Source organism: Lynx canadensis, chromosome B1, assembly GCF_007474595.2.
Source record: "Lynx canadensis isolate LIC74 chromosome B1, mLynCan4.pri.v2, whole genome shotgun sequence".
Lineage (NCBI taxonomy): Eukaryota > Metazoa > Chordata > Mammalia > Carnivora > Felidae > Lynx > Lynx canadensis.
In genome coordinates this window covers 7,466,553-7,482,757 of record NC_044306.2, presented here as the reverse complement: position 1 = coordinate 7,482,757, position 16,205 = coordinate 7,466,553, and the positions used below count along the sequence as shown (strand labels likewise).

At 38.5% G+C, this 16,205-nt stretch overlaps 1 protein-coding gene across 2 annotated transcripts in view; it reads right to left on the bottom strand.

The window, feature by feature from the left end:
• Positions 1–3,130: 3,130 nt before the first annotated feature.
• Positions 3,131–16,205, bottom strand: part of WDR17 (WD repeat domain 17) — an 87,044-nt gene continuing 73,969 nt past the window's right edge. For both annotated transcript variants that reach the window (XM_032592798.1, XM_032592799.1), the window contains 7 exons: positions 16,069–16,180; positions 12,647–12,788; positions 12,267–12,369; positions 11,114–11,215; positions 6,825–6,923; positions 6,322–6,505; positions 3,131–4,180 (listed from right to left, as the gene is read on the bottom strand). In XM_032592798.1, coding sequence (XP_032448689.1) covers positions 4,061–4,180; positions 6,322–6,505; positions 6,825–6,923; positions 11,114–11,215; positions 12,267–12,369; positions 12,647–12,788; positions 16,069–16,180 — 862 coding nt within the window. In that variant the 3' untranslated portion in view covers positions 3,131–4,060. The remainder of the gene's footprint in view (positions 4,181–6,321; positions 6,506–6,824; positions 6,924–11,113; positions 11,216–12,266; positions 12,370–12,646; positions 12,789–16,068; positions 16,181–16,205) is intronic.

Below are 16,205 nucleotides of genomic sequence, written 5' to 3'. Positions count from 1 at the left end.
GTGAAAGAAATTAAAGAGGGCCCACATGAAATAGGATGGCTTCTTGGGAGTGAGTGTACGATCTAGTTTTTTCTGAGGTAACGGGTATATAGTTTAAATGCGTACCTTAAGCAGCTACACGTTACCCATCTGTTACCTTGCATTCTTTTAAAAACAATTTTTTTTTTACGTTTACTTATTTTTGAGAGAGACAGAGTGCGAGCAGGAGAAGGGCAGAGAGAGGGGGAGACAGAATCCGAAGCAGGCTCCAGGCTCTGAGCTGTTAATACAGAGCCCGACGCGGGGCTTGAACCCACAGACTGTGAGATCATGACCTGAGCTGAAGTCGGACACTCAACCGACTGAGCCACCCAGGCACCCCTGTTACCTTGCACTCTAATGGCACAAATCTAAAGTAGAAAATTATGAGACTAATTTTTAACCCATAAAATATAGTTCCTTAGGGAGGGGCTATAGAAGCAAGTCTTTGGAACCTCAGCTGGGGAAAAGATCCAGAGAAAAGGATTTAAATTTGGGTAGAGAGTCATACAAAATGTTTCTTTATTCTCCTCCTGACTGTACGTTCAATCTCCTGAAAAAGCTGATCACTCACCACTGCCTATGGTAAGTTCTCATGACTCCCATGGGGCCTCTGGAGAGCAGTGGAAAATCCGAAATACACTGTATGCTTCATAGTGAGCAAATAAATGGAGGTAGCAGGTACGGTCAAAGTAGGTAACTTGAAGAGCTTCAGGAAGATGAGTTGTATTAAGAGAGGCCAACACTACAGGTGTATCTTAAGAAGGCCATTTACTTCACAAAGGATCTTTGGCAGAAGGAAGCAAGGAGCTTTTCTAGAAGCAACAGCAGCTCCTCTGGGAGCACAACCTTTTCAATCAATTGGCACAACACTCATCAGGGACCGGATGCCTCTGTGATACGCTGTTTGCATTATTAGTAAGCTTTTCCCCTTTTATGCTAATTTTGGGGTTTACTACAGTCAGTATTTCTTACAAGTTGGAGAATCATCTTCCTGAAAAGCCTAAAGAAGTGATTTTTCTAGGTTTCCACGTAAAGTAATAACACAGATGAACAGCTCAGCCCTTCACACCTCTGATGATTCTGGCCCAGCATTTATGGAGAGACCATGTTCTCTCAATGGCATATGTGGGGACAAGGCTGATGCTCATTTTAGCGGTTAACTCTGTCATATCTGCTTTTAACTGCAGCGTTTCCTGAAATTTAGGGGACCTGAAATACGTACATACAGACATACAAATCTCGATAACTACATGCCATATCATAGCACTGTCATATGGCTAATTAAATTGACCAGAAGAGTCCTTTTTTCAATTATTTAGGAATAAATGTTTCAAAGATATAGTGCAATAAGCACTTATTAAGAGTTGACCATAAAGATATCTTCTGTATTACCGCTACACTAAATCTAAACCCCAAATTTTATAAACAAGTAGGGAGGCTTTTACTATATTCAGAATGCCTTTTGACTTAAGACCAAAAAAGTGTCAATTTTCCTATTTTAAGGACAACACAATACAAGTCATTGCTTTAATGCAACCATGTTCCTGAACACCTCTGGATGATTTCATGGAAAAATCTATGTGTGTGTGTATACATATACATATATACATATATGTATGTATATACGTATGTATGACATATATGTGTGTATACACAGACATATATGTATACACACATATATGTCAGTTTTGATTGACATAAAAATCATATTTCCCAAGACGGAACTCATTTTGATGTTGCAATTTTGTTAACCACCTGGTACTTTCTATAGACAAAATATTTTTCCAATGCTTTCAAAACCATTATCTAAGGAGACTTCTTTCCTAAAAGCATATGTAATCTTGCAAAATAATTTGTCCATGTTATCAATAATATAGACATCTTCTTATAGTAAAATAAGCTAATATTATTTGTTTGGGTTTTCATGCATATGAAATGTAACAATGGAAAACCTTTTATAAATTTAAAAAATTGCTTTGTTTTTCATATTAAGGCACAAGAGAGGCAGACTGGCATGGTCAAATGACATAATTCTATGAAGAATTAATAGTTACAATTAATACTAAGGTACAGAACATTATAGAAGTCAAAGAGTAAAAGAATTATATTTGAATCAATTCAATTTAGATTTTAGACACAAATTTGGTTCCTCCTCTATTATGTTCATGTGCTAAAGAGTTATATTTTTTCAGTTTGTACATAAAATATCATTTTCCCGCATTCATTTAAAATACAGAAGAAGGAAATAATTATCTGTGTATAACTTAAACTCAATGGTATCTTTTCTTTCAAAGTAGTTAAAGCACAGAAGATAGGCTTCTTAATCTATTTTAAAACAAAGAGAATTATAGTAGGATTTCAACTGCCATTTTTAAGTGAATTTTACTACATATATGCTAATGAAAAATTCTCCCACCTAAAAAAATTTGAGTTACACATATAACCAAGGATTTAAAAAAATACTTCTCACTATCAATGAGTCACATATATTCTCTTCTACAGTGTTAATTAAATCTTTTTAATAAAATAGAATTTAGGCCTTCTAATGTCTTTTTGAGGAGTTAGAAGTGGTTAATGCAATAGAGAGTACATAATATATATCTTATTTTCTGTTTTAGAAGTGGGTTTAAGAAAATTTTTAAAATACTTTCAATGCAACAGGTTTAAATATAATAAAAAATCACAATTATTCTATTTATATAAGCTCACTCTTTAGACAAAAACATCTATATTATGAATCCTATGAAACAGCTCGAGTACCAAAGTATTATTGTTCCTAGTCATACATTAATTTCATAGACCTCAAAATCAGAATTCTAATACAATTGAAATACTGGTAGTCATGCCTCAGATTTTTTTAAAAATAGTTTTATTATTATTATTATTATTATTATTTTTAATATTTTGAGAGAGAAAGAGAGTGAGCAGGGGAAGGGAGGGGTAGGGGAGAGGCAGGGGGAATATTATGCAGGTTCCACGTCCAGCGCTGAGTTGGACACGGAACCGAACATAGAGTCTGAAGTGGGGCCCGATCTCACAACCGTGAGATCATGACCTGAGTCAAAGTCAAGAGTTGGACGCCTAACCGACAGAGCCACCCAGGTGCCCCACTAGTTTTACTCTTTTAATAAATATTTTAAAAACTTGAATTTATAATATACCCCAAATTTTAACTAATATCCTATTTACTCATAGAAATTTGAAACTAAATTTATCAAATAAATGTTATAGAAAGTTAATATAAATCAATTAGAGATTACTGTAAATATTAAATGCATAATCAAAACTAATATCCATACATATCAAATATCTTTTAAAATAGTCAATTATCATCAAATGTAAATTCTCAGACCAATTTAACTGCATTTGTGTTTTTCATGTGTCAATTTCTGTTATGCCTACATAACCTAGTCCTTTATACTTGCACATTTAATTTCAGTTAAAAAATTTGGTAATGCCTTCTTTTTTTTAAAAATAAAACTCGTAAGTATTTTGACTGTGTATCCGTTTATTGACACGCAGTAAGCTCGTAACTGGAAACTTTTTATTAAATATGAACTAAAACTAGTGGTTTACTATATATTTTACAGAGGACAATATAGGTGTTTGTTAACTTGAAGATCAGTCTTACATACCTCAGTTACATGTTGATATTCCAATATTCCTTAAGTACTTACTACATGTCAAGCACTATTCTATCTGTTGTATTATTTTATATGTTTCAAAGTTTCAAAAATATAGTCTTTTGGTACCTTTTATACTTTCTGAAACTTTAATATGCTCTTTTATATTTTTCGGTCTTTTATAACTTAAATATTATCTTTCTCCCAAATATGGCTACTCTATTTTATAAAGAATACACCTATTTTTCCTTGAAATTACATAACTATTTTATTTTTTGAAGTTGATGAATTAAGTCAACTGTTATTCCCACCTCCCCTTCTCCCCTCAACCTTTGGTTGTGCACAACAAAAGTTAAGGTAATATTAACCCACAAAAGGTCTTTTTTAAAAAACAGTTAAACATGGAGAAAAACCTGTCAAAATGGGTTGAGTCGTATTCCAGTCCCTAAAGGTGAGAATGGGTTCACCTTTGCCCACATCAAAGCGTCATTCAATGAGATAGTAGATTTCCCGTCTTCAAGGAAAAATACAGGGCCCTGCACACAGAATTGAGGAGAGAGACGATGAGATTATAAATGTGTAACATGCTTTTCAACTTCCAGAAACAGAATCACTCTGATAAAAAACTACTGGCAATATTTAGGCACTGCTAATGGGAATTTTTAAAATATGAGAAAATCCGATTTTTTTGAAGTGCTACAAATATCCCTAAACTTTAAAATATCTTAATATGCCCTGATGTCTTTCACAAGAGAATTTAGTTTTATAACTTAAGTTCTTTGAATACAGTAGTGCTACCAATAACGACAGGTAGTGCTAATCTATTAATACAAAGTAAACATTTTATAAAGGCATACATGCCTAGCATAGACTTAAATATACTTTATTTTAATCAGATGGCCTGCATCAATACAGCTGGGCGAATTATTCAGACCAGAAGCTCTGAACCTGCTCTCTAGAAGACAAAGAACATGTTGCTGTAGATGTGTCTACATAATTTAAAATCATGTCAATCATACGATTTACTAGCATATTTATAATTTAGCTATGTCAGTTACTTTGCATGTCAAGGATAGTTCTGAAGCACCAAATGCAAAGAAATCTTTCAATCTGTTTCTCCTAGCTCTCAGAAGGAAAAGCATGATTTAAAAAAACACAAATTGGAATAAAAACTTATCTCCTTAATTATCTTCTAAAGTTATCAGATTTTTTATCACAATTTCAAATGGTACAGCTTGTTGTTAGTAAATTATTCGAGACACTGGAAAATCCATCACATGAAATAGAGAGCTTCCTCCTCTCAAGTACCTACCTACTCTCAAGTACCTCTCAAGTACCTACCTACAGGCACTTGAAATTTCATAGTTCTAACCAGAATATTACTTTTCTGTTGAAACAGAAGTATCCTGGGAGAGGAGCACCCCATCTCCATTAGTCATCTGCACTTCAGTGTGTGTAAGATAATTAGTAGGTCTTTTCCTAATGCAGGTTTGGGTGCGGAGAGGTTAGGCAGCCTACGTGTTGGGCCACATGGCTACTGCAGATGGAGAAAAAGATCTTGAAGGTATCAGGACAAATGGCACAGGGAGGGCCGCGACTAGCGCTGAAGATAAACTCTAAATATTGCATGATCTTTTTGCTCTTAATTATAAGTTACTGAATGTACTGCTTTGATTCTTGACCTCTGAATGGAAGTGGATAAAAACTATGCATGTCAGTGTCCTGTTTTTTCAGAATATATTAGTTAAATATTACTTACATAAACTTATAGTGTCAAGTCAAGCTATGGTTACGGTTTACATTAGCAGCAAGCTATTTAATTTAAATGGTTATTCCAAAAAAGCAGCTGTCCCCATTGACCTGGCATATCAGTATGAGAAATGTAATTAGTCACATTCCATTAGAAATCTAAGAATCCACTGAGTAAAATGTGAACACTTCTGGGAGGTGGTGTTCTTTCAGTCCAGACTGTAGTTTCAATCCGCATTCGGTATGGATTCAGCTTTGTTGACTTCACATGGACACCTACACCTGGCCCTGACTCTGAGATGATGAAGGCCTCTCCATTGTCTGGAGAAAACAGCACCCCTGGGTCACACTGGGAGGCTCTGGAATGATTCACCATCATTACTTTTGACTGTATGTTAGGGACCTTCCTCAGGAATTAGTCATCCCTTGTGACAGATCCCAGTAATTTGTAACTGTTGAAAAATTTAGGAAGTCACTCTAAGAACATATACAGTATATCGATAACACACACCTGCCAGTTTTTAATGTCTTTGTGTTTATAAAACACAAATGGAGAATATAAAGTTAATTTTAATCTATTTAGCCATAATTTATAACTATGTTGATTGTAGCTTTGTCTCCCTTATTTAATTTCCCAAAGGGTATGATCTATATGTATTTGTAAACATTTGTTTCTAAGTATACCTATTACATGAATTGCTTTCATGATAATACAAGGAGCATCTCTCTGAATTTATTTTAAGGAGCAAACGACCATTCATACTAACTATACAGCATTAAGGGCAGTGTTTTCTCAGGGGCCACCAGTCTTATTTATAGGTACCGACTTTTATTCAGATTATGCTTATTCTAAGACCATATTGTTTTGAGTAACTGAACAAATGAAAATAATGGAAATGAACAATTTATGCCTTACATTAGGCTGTACCTGGATTTTTGATCCCGTAAGACAAGAGATGTGAATATCTGAATGACTGGGCAGATTTGATCCAGTCACATAATCTGGCCCAACAATTCCTTTGAGTGGTTCTTCTTGTAGTCTCTTCAGTAAAGTTGCATAAACCATTCTTTGTGAATCAGAAGGGGGTGTATATGGAGATTCTTCTGGTGATCTATATTTTCAACAGATATTACATTTTCATTTTCATACAACCACAGAATTATTGAGGTTTAAGTTAGAAACAGTCCCTGATGATTATTTAGACCCCATTAGAGATGATGGCAAATTAACTTTAGGCTTAATTTATAGTAAAATGAAGTACTTTAAAAAGGCAGAAAACAATAGGATTGTAAATGATGACGGAATATACGCTGACCAAACCAAGATTCATTTTTCGGCAAAGATTAATAGTGAGCCAATCCACATTTTCAATAAATTTGTGTATAATATTAACACCTCCGTATCCCAATTTTTACACTGTCCTCACTCACCGGCTTGTGGACCGTGTGCAAGCTCTCCACGCATCCAGTTCCTCAGAGAGGTGCTCAATTTTTAAAGGCACTGATACCACCCGACGTTTTAACAGCTGACTGAAACGTGGAACAGAAATTAACAACTGACATCCAAGACTAAGATATGAAAGAAAGCAAATGAACTTTAAATAATTGCTATTTTGGATTTAACAACTACTGTTCAAAAACACGTGTATACATGAATGTGTGTGTGTGTGTGTGTGTGTGCACGCGCTTACTTGTATATCTGGCCTTCAAGTTCCCTGGAAGGTTAAAGACGTTCAATACTGTTGGTTGGATGACAGTCTGAGCGAGCGGATGAAAAAGGGACTAGCGAGGGAGGGGGTGGGGGGGTGAGGGAAACAGGTGACGGATTCAGGATGTACTTGCTGTGATGAGCATCGGGTGATGTATGGAAGTGCTGAATCACTATACTGTACACCTGAAACTAATATTACATTGTATGTTAACCAACTGGAATTTAAATAGAACTTTAAAAAAGCTTAAAAAAATAAAATGTAAAACTAATAAATAAGGAAATAAATGAAGGACCAAACAAACTATGGAGACTGGGTAGTCCAGCCAAGAATGCTGAATAACAGCCACACACAGCAGGGGTGGGAGGCGGTGCATGTCTGAATTACAAATGAGTATCAAGAGTAAGAAAACAAGTGGGAGAAAGGCTAGAGCAGAATGTCAACCAGCAGAAAGGAATGGAAATGCTCAATTCTTGAGAGACAGAGACTGGTGAGAAAAAGCAGGAAAACAGCCACAGTAGTGATCCATCACATCCGCATAAGGAAAACTGGAAACAGGTATATGTGGTATTAATTAGGAGGCTTTAGATAAAGAATTATTAGTCCTAGTTTCTATACTAAGTCACAGACTCCATGTGCTTTTCAAGGAACTAGTTATGGGACATTTAAAAGCAAAAGCTGTTTGGGAGATAGAAAGAAACAGAATGTAAGACCTTACAGATGAAGTTAAGGGTACAGGTAAGCCATTCTGTAATGTACATTTTACGGTTACTCCCTCTAATTGTCCTCATTCTGCTGGGACCTAATAAGATCTGGTGAGGAAAAAGGCACACATCTCCACCTACACACGCCGAAAACTATAGTAATACCATCTCAAATCAGTAAGTTATCATTTTCTTCAACCCCAAATTACTGAACTTAAGATCATTTTTTGAGAGAGCGCAAGAAGGGGAGAGCAGAGGAAGAGGGACAGACAGAATCTCAAGCAGGCTTCACACCCAGTGTTGAGCCCCACAGTGATGCTCAGTCTCACGATGGTGAAATCATGACCTGAGCCAAAATCAAGAGTCGGATGCTTAACCGAGTCACCCAGGCGCCCCCCCCCCAAAATTACGGAACGTAAAATTTGTATTGACAACGTGGCTAGCTCCAAAATGAATTCCCTCAACACTGTGCCTTCCGTGTCTACAATTTGGCACTTGACAAGACTTTCCCGCCAGTAGTGTTTGATGATCTACTATGTGCAAAGCAGTGTTAAAGCGTGAGGAGAAAACAAGACACTGAGAAACTACCAGCGGGAAAGCTTCCCATACATATGGGGTCCCAAGTAATTCCGTTTGACCAAAGTGGAGAACGCAGAGAAGGCTAAGGTGGACGGCTTGGTCAAAACCCTATTTCTGTAGACCTTTAACGTCAGAATAAGAATCTGGAAGTTCTGTGATGGACACTGGAGAGCCCCGGAGGGTGCTGAGGAAGGGCAGAGCTTCAGGAAGGCAGAAGCCACAGTGGGGTCAGGCAGGCAGCAGGAGGAGGACAGTGATCCAGACAGCAGGTGACCAGATGCAGGGCTACAGTGGGAGGGAGTTACTGCAGACCCTTACTACGGTCAGAGAAAACACCCATGACCCTCACCATTAAATTCTGGGAGACAGAAATAGAACGCCATACTCAAAAGAAGAGACACAGGTGAAGCAGCAGTTTGAGAAGGAAGAGGATGTTCATTTTGAGCACACAGAGTTGAAGCCAGGGTTCAGTGAGCCACAGAGCGATGTCACAATAACTGGCAAGGTAGAGCTACAGCAAGGGCCAGGTTTCTGAAGGACAGAGTACAGAGAGGGGAGCAGAGGGGAGGGGAGGGGAGGAAGAAGACCGAGAGGGAGCTGGGAAGCAGAGGAAGGAACAAGCCTGGGGACTCAGCCTGAGGGCAAGGCGGCAGTGTGAGCACAGGACAAGAGACACCATAATCAGGGAAGTTCTTTCCAATTAGGGCCTTAAGTTTCTCCTTCTCAACTGTTTCTCTCAGACACGTTCTCCCAGGTCTCTTCTGCCTTACAAAATCCTCCTTTCATTTCTGATATTATTTCAAGGGACCATTTTCTCTCTCTTTACTTTCATTACCCAAGTCATATTTATTTATTTATTTATTTATTTATTTATTTATTTATTTATTTATTTATTTATTTTCAACGTTTATTTATTTTTGGGACAGAGAGAGACAGAGCATGAATGGGGGAGGGGCAGAGAGAGAGGGAGACACAGAATCGGAAACAGGCTCCAGGCTCTGAGCCATCAGCCCAGAGCCTGACGCGGGGCTCGAACTCCCGGACCGCGAGATCGTGACCTGGCTGAAGTCGGACGCTTAACCGACTGCGCCACCCAGGCGCCCCCCAAGTCATATTTATTAAATGAATATATTTCATTAAATAGATTTTAATTCCATGTGGTACATACACCCTATTGTTCCCAGATTTTCAAATTATTAAAAGCTGCTTTCACATTTGGGCCTGCTGCCTGCACAGAAGTAGGTTTTTCCTTGAGTGAAAGTAGGTTTTTCCTTGAGTTTTTCCTTGACCTAGCAATGTCCCCTCTGCCCCCCTGCCCGGTCTGCTCTAGGTGGGGGCCCTACATGTAAGCAGGACCTTCTCTGCGACCAGAAGGAAGAGGAGGGAAGAGAAAGCTTTGTTTCTCTCAGAATCTCTGCCCGCGTGAAGGCACTCAGAACAACTGCTTAGTCTCACACTCAGCACTGTTGGGCGTTAGCTACTCTACCGCTTAACAAACTGGTCAACTTGGAAATGCTGTGTGGGGAAGGCACTGTGGGGCTTTCTTTTTGATTATAACAAGTTGTAAGCACAATGGCCAACATTCACCAAGCTGTTAGAAGATACAGGGGTCTGGCAGGAAGGGTACACCCAACTAGAAAATAGTGACTTACCCACTATTCACAAATCCTCTTTACTCTGCTTTTTCCTACTATAGAGAGCGGAAAGGTAAAATACCCAGTTTTCGCTCTGGTTTTTTTTTCAATTTTTAAATGTATTTTTTTAAGTTTATTTTATTTTATTTTTATTTTTTTTTAACGTTTATTATTTTTGAGAGAGAGAGACAGAGGCAGAGAGCAAGAACAGGAGGGGCAGGGAGAGAGGAAGACACAGAATCGGAAGCAGGCTCCAGGCTCTGAGCGACCAGCACAGAGCCTAATGCAAGACTCGAACTCACAGACTGAGAGATCATGACCTGAGATGAAGTCAGCTGCTTAACTGACTAAGCCACCCAGGCGCCCCTTATTTTTATTTATTTTGAGAGAGAGAGAGAGAGAGAGAAAGCAAGGGAGGGACAGAGACAGAGACAGAGAGAGAATCCCAAGCAGGCTCCACACTGTCAGCGTCACAGCCTGACACAGGGCTCGAACCCACAAACTGTGAGATCATGACCTGAGCTGAGATCAAGAGTCTGCTTAACTGACTGAGCCATCCAGGTGCACCTTCCTCTTCTTTCAAAATTCGGGTTCCATAGATCCGGCCGGTAGGATGCCAGCCTAAGGGGGCCTCTCCTTCCTGAGTCACATGGCCTCATCCTTTGGGGTCCCCATCCTGTCACCTTTCTCTCCTTCCCACTTAGACTGCAGACATAATACACATGACCCTGTCACCAGGTAGTTCAAGCAAGTGGAAGGAAACCAGGAGGTCAGTGTCAAAAGAAGGGAAGAATTCAGGTCCTCAATGGACTCTGGCTGCAGCTCTAATGGCCCTGGAATGTGGAGACCCCAAATGTCTCGACAGAAGACCAATAAACCCCACACGTTTAAGCTACAATTAGGATTTTGATTATTTATAGCCTAATTTACTTCTAATTCATATAGTTTGATTGCTGCTTTATTATAAAGTACATACTGGATGAATAAACGGATACATGCAGTATATATCTGGTGCCTTCTGGACACACTCAGAGACTAAAACCTTAGGGAAAGGAATGTCTCTCATTTCATACCAGAAGAGAAATCATTTTTACCTTGTGTACTCATAAAGTGCTGGAACAATGCTTTGGTACTGTCTTCTGATGGCCAATAATGCACCAATATAACCACATAAGATGAGCAATTCATTTCGAGCTCTAAAAGAGAATATAGTTTTTAAAATTCTTTTAACTTGAGGTACAGAACATTACTCACATATATAGTTACCGTACTTATATCTCTGTATTTTGATGGGTGACATTTATAGCAAAATATGTTTAGAAAATTTTCTCAACTTGAAGATGTTTTATTCATGAGTTGAGTCCCTTTCAGACATTTATGCTACAGCACAAGTAATGTTTTAACTTTTGGCTCCTTGTTTTCCTCTATCCCTTGGCCGTCTCTTCATGCAAATTTCTAAGGAACTCATGAGGCCTGATTTAGGAATTCCTGGCACATTATAGACTCTAAGCAAGGACAGGGCACACCCTCTCGATCTCCCGCTGGGGAAACGTCTAAGTTTCCCAGGCCGTGGCAACGTCTTTCCCGCACCGCCATTAAAACAGTAACAGCCCAAAGCCTCCATTGCAAACTATACACCATCTCCGGGGACTTTCGTTCTGTGGACGAGTGTCCTTCCATACCTGAATGCAGGGCTGGTAACTAGATGTCACTCCCTAGCACCTTCACTTTTCCCCCAGTAGTATGCTCTGTGCACAGTGGCTGTTTAATAGACGTGACCAGCAGCTTCTTGAGGACTTCAGATCTAAGACCACCCCAACGCTCTGAATTAGCCCTGTTTGAACCAGGTGTGCGTGTGTGTGTGTGTGTATCCATGTGTGTCTGTGCGTCTTGTCTTTGTGTCCATGTGTGTCTGTGTGTGTGTGTGTCCATGTGCATGTATGTTCATGAGTCCATGTGTGTCCGTGTGTGTGTCCGTGTGTGTGTCCATGTGTCCGTGTGTGTGTGTCTATGTGTCTGTGTACACACTGTAGGTATTAGTAAATAGGACCATGAGAATTTATTTTTTCCGTTTCCAATTGACCTCTGTATTTTTTCTTAAGAATAGCAAATATAAATGTAATTTTTCTCCAAGGGCACTTCCCTATCCAAGATGATCTTATTTCTTGATATGGACACCAAAAACAATGTAACCATTTTCAAGCATTACATAGATTCCCTTATGTATTTTGGAGTAAAAGCACTTACTTAGTACATGTATGCAAGACTAATTTTTCAGTACGGATATAACTCAATAGGTCAAGAACGGGGTAAACGGTATCCAATGTCCATTCTGAGCTACTGATGCATTCTGGCAAAACAAAACCAAATAAGAGATGATCTAAATAATCATACTAATCATGTTCATCCAACTTTTAACTTACATAATTAATTCTCTCCTGGCCATCTCATCTGGACAAGTATTGCACATCTACCCTCTCTCAAGTCCCCATAGCACACAATCAGCAATCTCTTCCTTTTTTAAATTTAGGATGGCTGGTGTCTGACTTTAAGGCTGCTTGTCAATACTAATGAAAGGCTAAAATCAGTGAGTAGATTTGAGTTGATACCACCAATGGAAAACTTACCTTTGATGAAGTCAATACCAATAGGAAGGGCTTTTTCAGGCTCTTGACTTAACAAGAAATACTTCACAGTTTCAAATATATTACCATCCGCAAGGGCAGCCTCTGCTAACTGCATACATTCTTCTACTGTGGGTAGCTTGCACTGAAAAGTAATCGGTTTAATGACGTCACTAAAACTTAGAGGGATACACGCAGCAGTATAAGTACTAAATATCTCCAATATGCCTACTATGCTCTTCCTAGTAAAGTTGCTCAAAACAGATGCCAGTGAAATAATTTTTATTAAAAGCACACATTTATGAAAATATCTTTAGGATCTAATAACAGTAAATAAGGTATTAATTACCTACGTGCATCAGCAGTTTTTCATCACACAAATACTTAATGAAAAAGGTAGAAGTAAATTATCCTGTGATATTGGAATTAGTATCCACACATGTAACTTAGAAAAACACATGCTGAGATTTATCACTTCAGAATATACTGACCACTGTCAGAAACTACATTAAATACAGAAAACATAAAAAATACACTCTGACATCTCACACACACTGTGGAGTTTAATTTTGCTTGGCCTTTGAGACAGAGCAACTTAATTTGAAGTAGAAAGGCAAAACACGTTACAAGCTCTCAAAGTTTTTAGCTCTGACATTCTGAAATGCCACAAAATACAGATTTTTGAGCCCAGGAAATTTCATTACTGGAAAATGAAAAGCACTACTCCCCAGTTTTTCAAATGATTTTTTTTTTCCTGTTGAAACTCAGTCTGCTCCTCCCTTAGGTACGTTCTCCTGCTTCCAGGGTGCAGGCGGGGGTTTCCTGCATTGTCCCCCTTCCAGCACCTATAAATAGTTAATGCTTCTTCTCACTGGGGTTGGCAACCACTGATGTGGTGCTTCCACAAAGGTATTTTGTGTTACGACTCCACAGGGCGCGGTTCGCGCACAGCAAGGTTGCCCATCTCCTCACCTCTGAGGTTTATCACTTTCTTCCCTCTCACTTTTATGTCCCCTTAAGTTACTAGGTTGGTTATTCAATAGTTTTGTATTTTCTGTTTAAAGGGGGTTTGGAGATGGGGGACAGATGATGGGGATTAAGGAGTGCACCTGCTGTAATGAGTACCGAAGCGTTGAGTCACTATATTGCACACCTGAAACTGATATTACATTGTATGCTAACTACCTGGAATTTAAATTAAACTTAAAAATCAAATAAAAATTATGTAAATTGAACATTTTGGATTCCACAATCTCTCTTAAAAAATTACAATGAACTAAATTAAAGGAGCTCTCGTATATATAAAATTTCATAGTGTTTTCCCAACTTCATTAACTAAATGCCAGTTATTTACTGAGCAACTATGTGCACTAGGTATTACAACTGGCTAAAGTTCTTCACTTTGACATATGCTCCAAGAGTAAAGGGAATAAAAAAAAATGGTTTCTATTGAAATTTTATTCTTAAATAAAATATAATAAGAGTAAGATGATCATCGCTGTAATTCCCATCCTATCTTAAAATTCTAAGTTATATAAATTAAGATAATATTTAAAAATATAATTTGTAGCATTACTTGTGAAACTGTCCACAGGTATTAGTAACACCTTTACACCTAACTGACTAGTCTTTGTAAACAGTTATCAGTGAAGTCTGAGCACAAAGTCTAATTATATCCTTTTAGATTGTGTGACAAAAAGGCGATGCGAATGCCATCCTGCCTGTGTCATTACGAGCGTGTAAACACAGACAAGTATTTCTCCTAAGCCCCAACATTAGTGCTTGCTGCTATCACCTCATACAGGGCATAGGGTGTATATTTAAACCACCATGCAGCAAATGTAAGGTTCATACTTCCTTCCCTCTGCATTTTCATTTCAACACAGGAATAGCTTTTACTTGTCATGTTTGTAAAAGTGAAGCACAACTCACTTAGAAAATATTTCACAGAACACAAAGTGTGTAAAGAAGTCAGGCCACCCATAATCTCACAACCCACTGGTGCATGATTACCATCTCATAAGTATTGTCCCTCATCTCACACACACAGTTACACACATACACACTTGCTCAAACACTCACATATACACTCACTCATGCACACACATGCTCACTCTATCTGTGTTATCATAATACTTAGTAAGTATCCACCGTTGGATGAAAAGGACCACTAAACACTGCATGGGGCGCCTGAGTGGCTTAGTCAGTTAAGCTTCCGACTTCGGCTCAGGTCATGATCTCACGGTTCGTGAGTTCGAGCCCCCAGTCAGGCTCTGTGCTGACAGCTCAGAGCCTGGAGCCTGTTTCAGATTCTGTATCTCTCTCTGTCTGCCCCTCCACTGCTTGCACTCTCTCGCATTGTCTCAAAAATAAACATTAAAAAGTAATTTTTAAACACTGCAGACAAATCAAGGGTCATGAAGTGGGGTCATTTAAGTGAAATAAAACACTGCTATTTTCATATTAAAGACAAAAAAAATGTTTTACTATAAGTTATATTTTTCTTAAAAGAACGGTATATATCTCCTTAAATATATAATAATTAACATAAATATGTGCAGTTATTTTCAAAATGAAAATCATATGGCATGTATTTCATATTCTGCTTTTTTACAGAACTGTTTTATAGCCTTGTACCAATGTCAATAAAAAGAGAACTTCATGATCTTTTTAATGGGTGAAAAGCATTGAAATACAGAAATGTACTGCACTTTATATACACAATGCATGTGAATTTCATCATAATTAACTCTTTTAAAGATCCTAAACTGGGGCGCCTGGGTGGCGCAGTCGGTTAAGCGTCCGACTTCAGCCAGGTCACGATCTCGCGGTCCGTGAGTTCGAGCCCCGCGTCGGGCTCTGGGCTGATGGCTCGGAGCCTGGAGCCTGTTTCCGATTCTGTGTCTCCCTCTCTCTCTGCCCCTCCCCCGTTCATGCTCTGTCTCTCTCTGTCCCAAAAATAAATAAACGTTGAAAAAAAAAATTAAAAAAAAAAAAAAAAGATCCTAAACTGCCTATTTGTAAAAGTTGGCAAAAATGCACCTTAAGGTGCAGAGGGGCGGAGTGGGACAGATGTGGAGTCAGACATGGTAAAGCTCAAGTCTACACTCTGCCTTTAACTAATTAGAGGCAGTTGCTTAAGCTCCCCGAGCTCACTTTCGCTGTAAAATAGGAACAGTGAGCCTTGCTTTTCGGGGTTTCCATGTGAATTCAGTAAAATACAAACATATGTGAAAATTCAGAACTGTCTCAAGCACACAGAAGCTCAACCAATGTCACTTACTGTTATCACTTCTGTTATATCTATAAAAGGGTTCGCGAGGGATCATATGTTTCTCTGCCTGAATCTTTATTTGCCCTAACCTAAAATTAGTTAAATCCTAGCACTGCATTCCAAATTAGAATATGTAATACCCTTAGAATACCTTCTCATGAAGATCATTTATCTCTTCGGTACACCCTGGGTAGAAAGCACAGAGTTTAACTAACTGTAGTTCATTGTCAGGAGTCATCAGGAGAAGATCAGCTGCCAAATTCCTATGCACATAACAAAGGGGGAAAT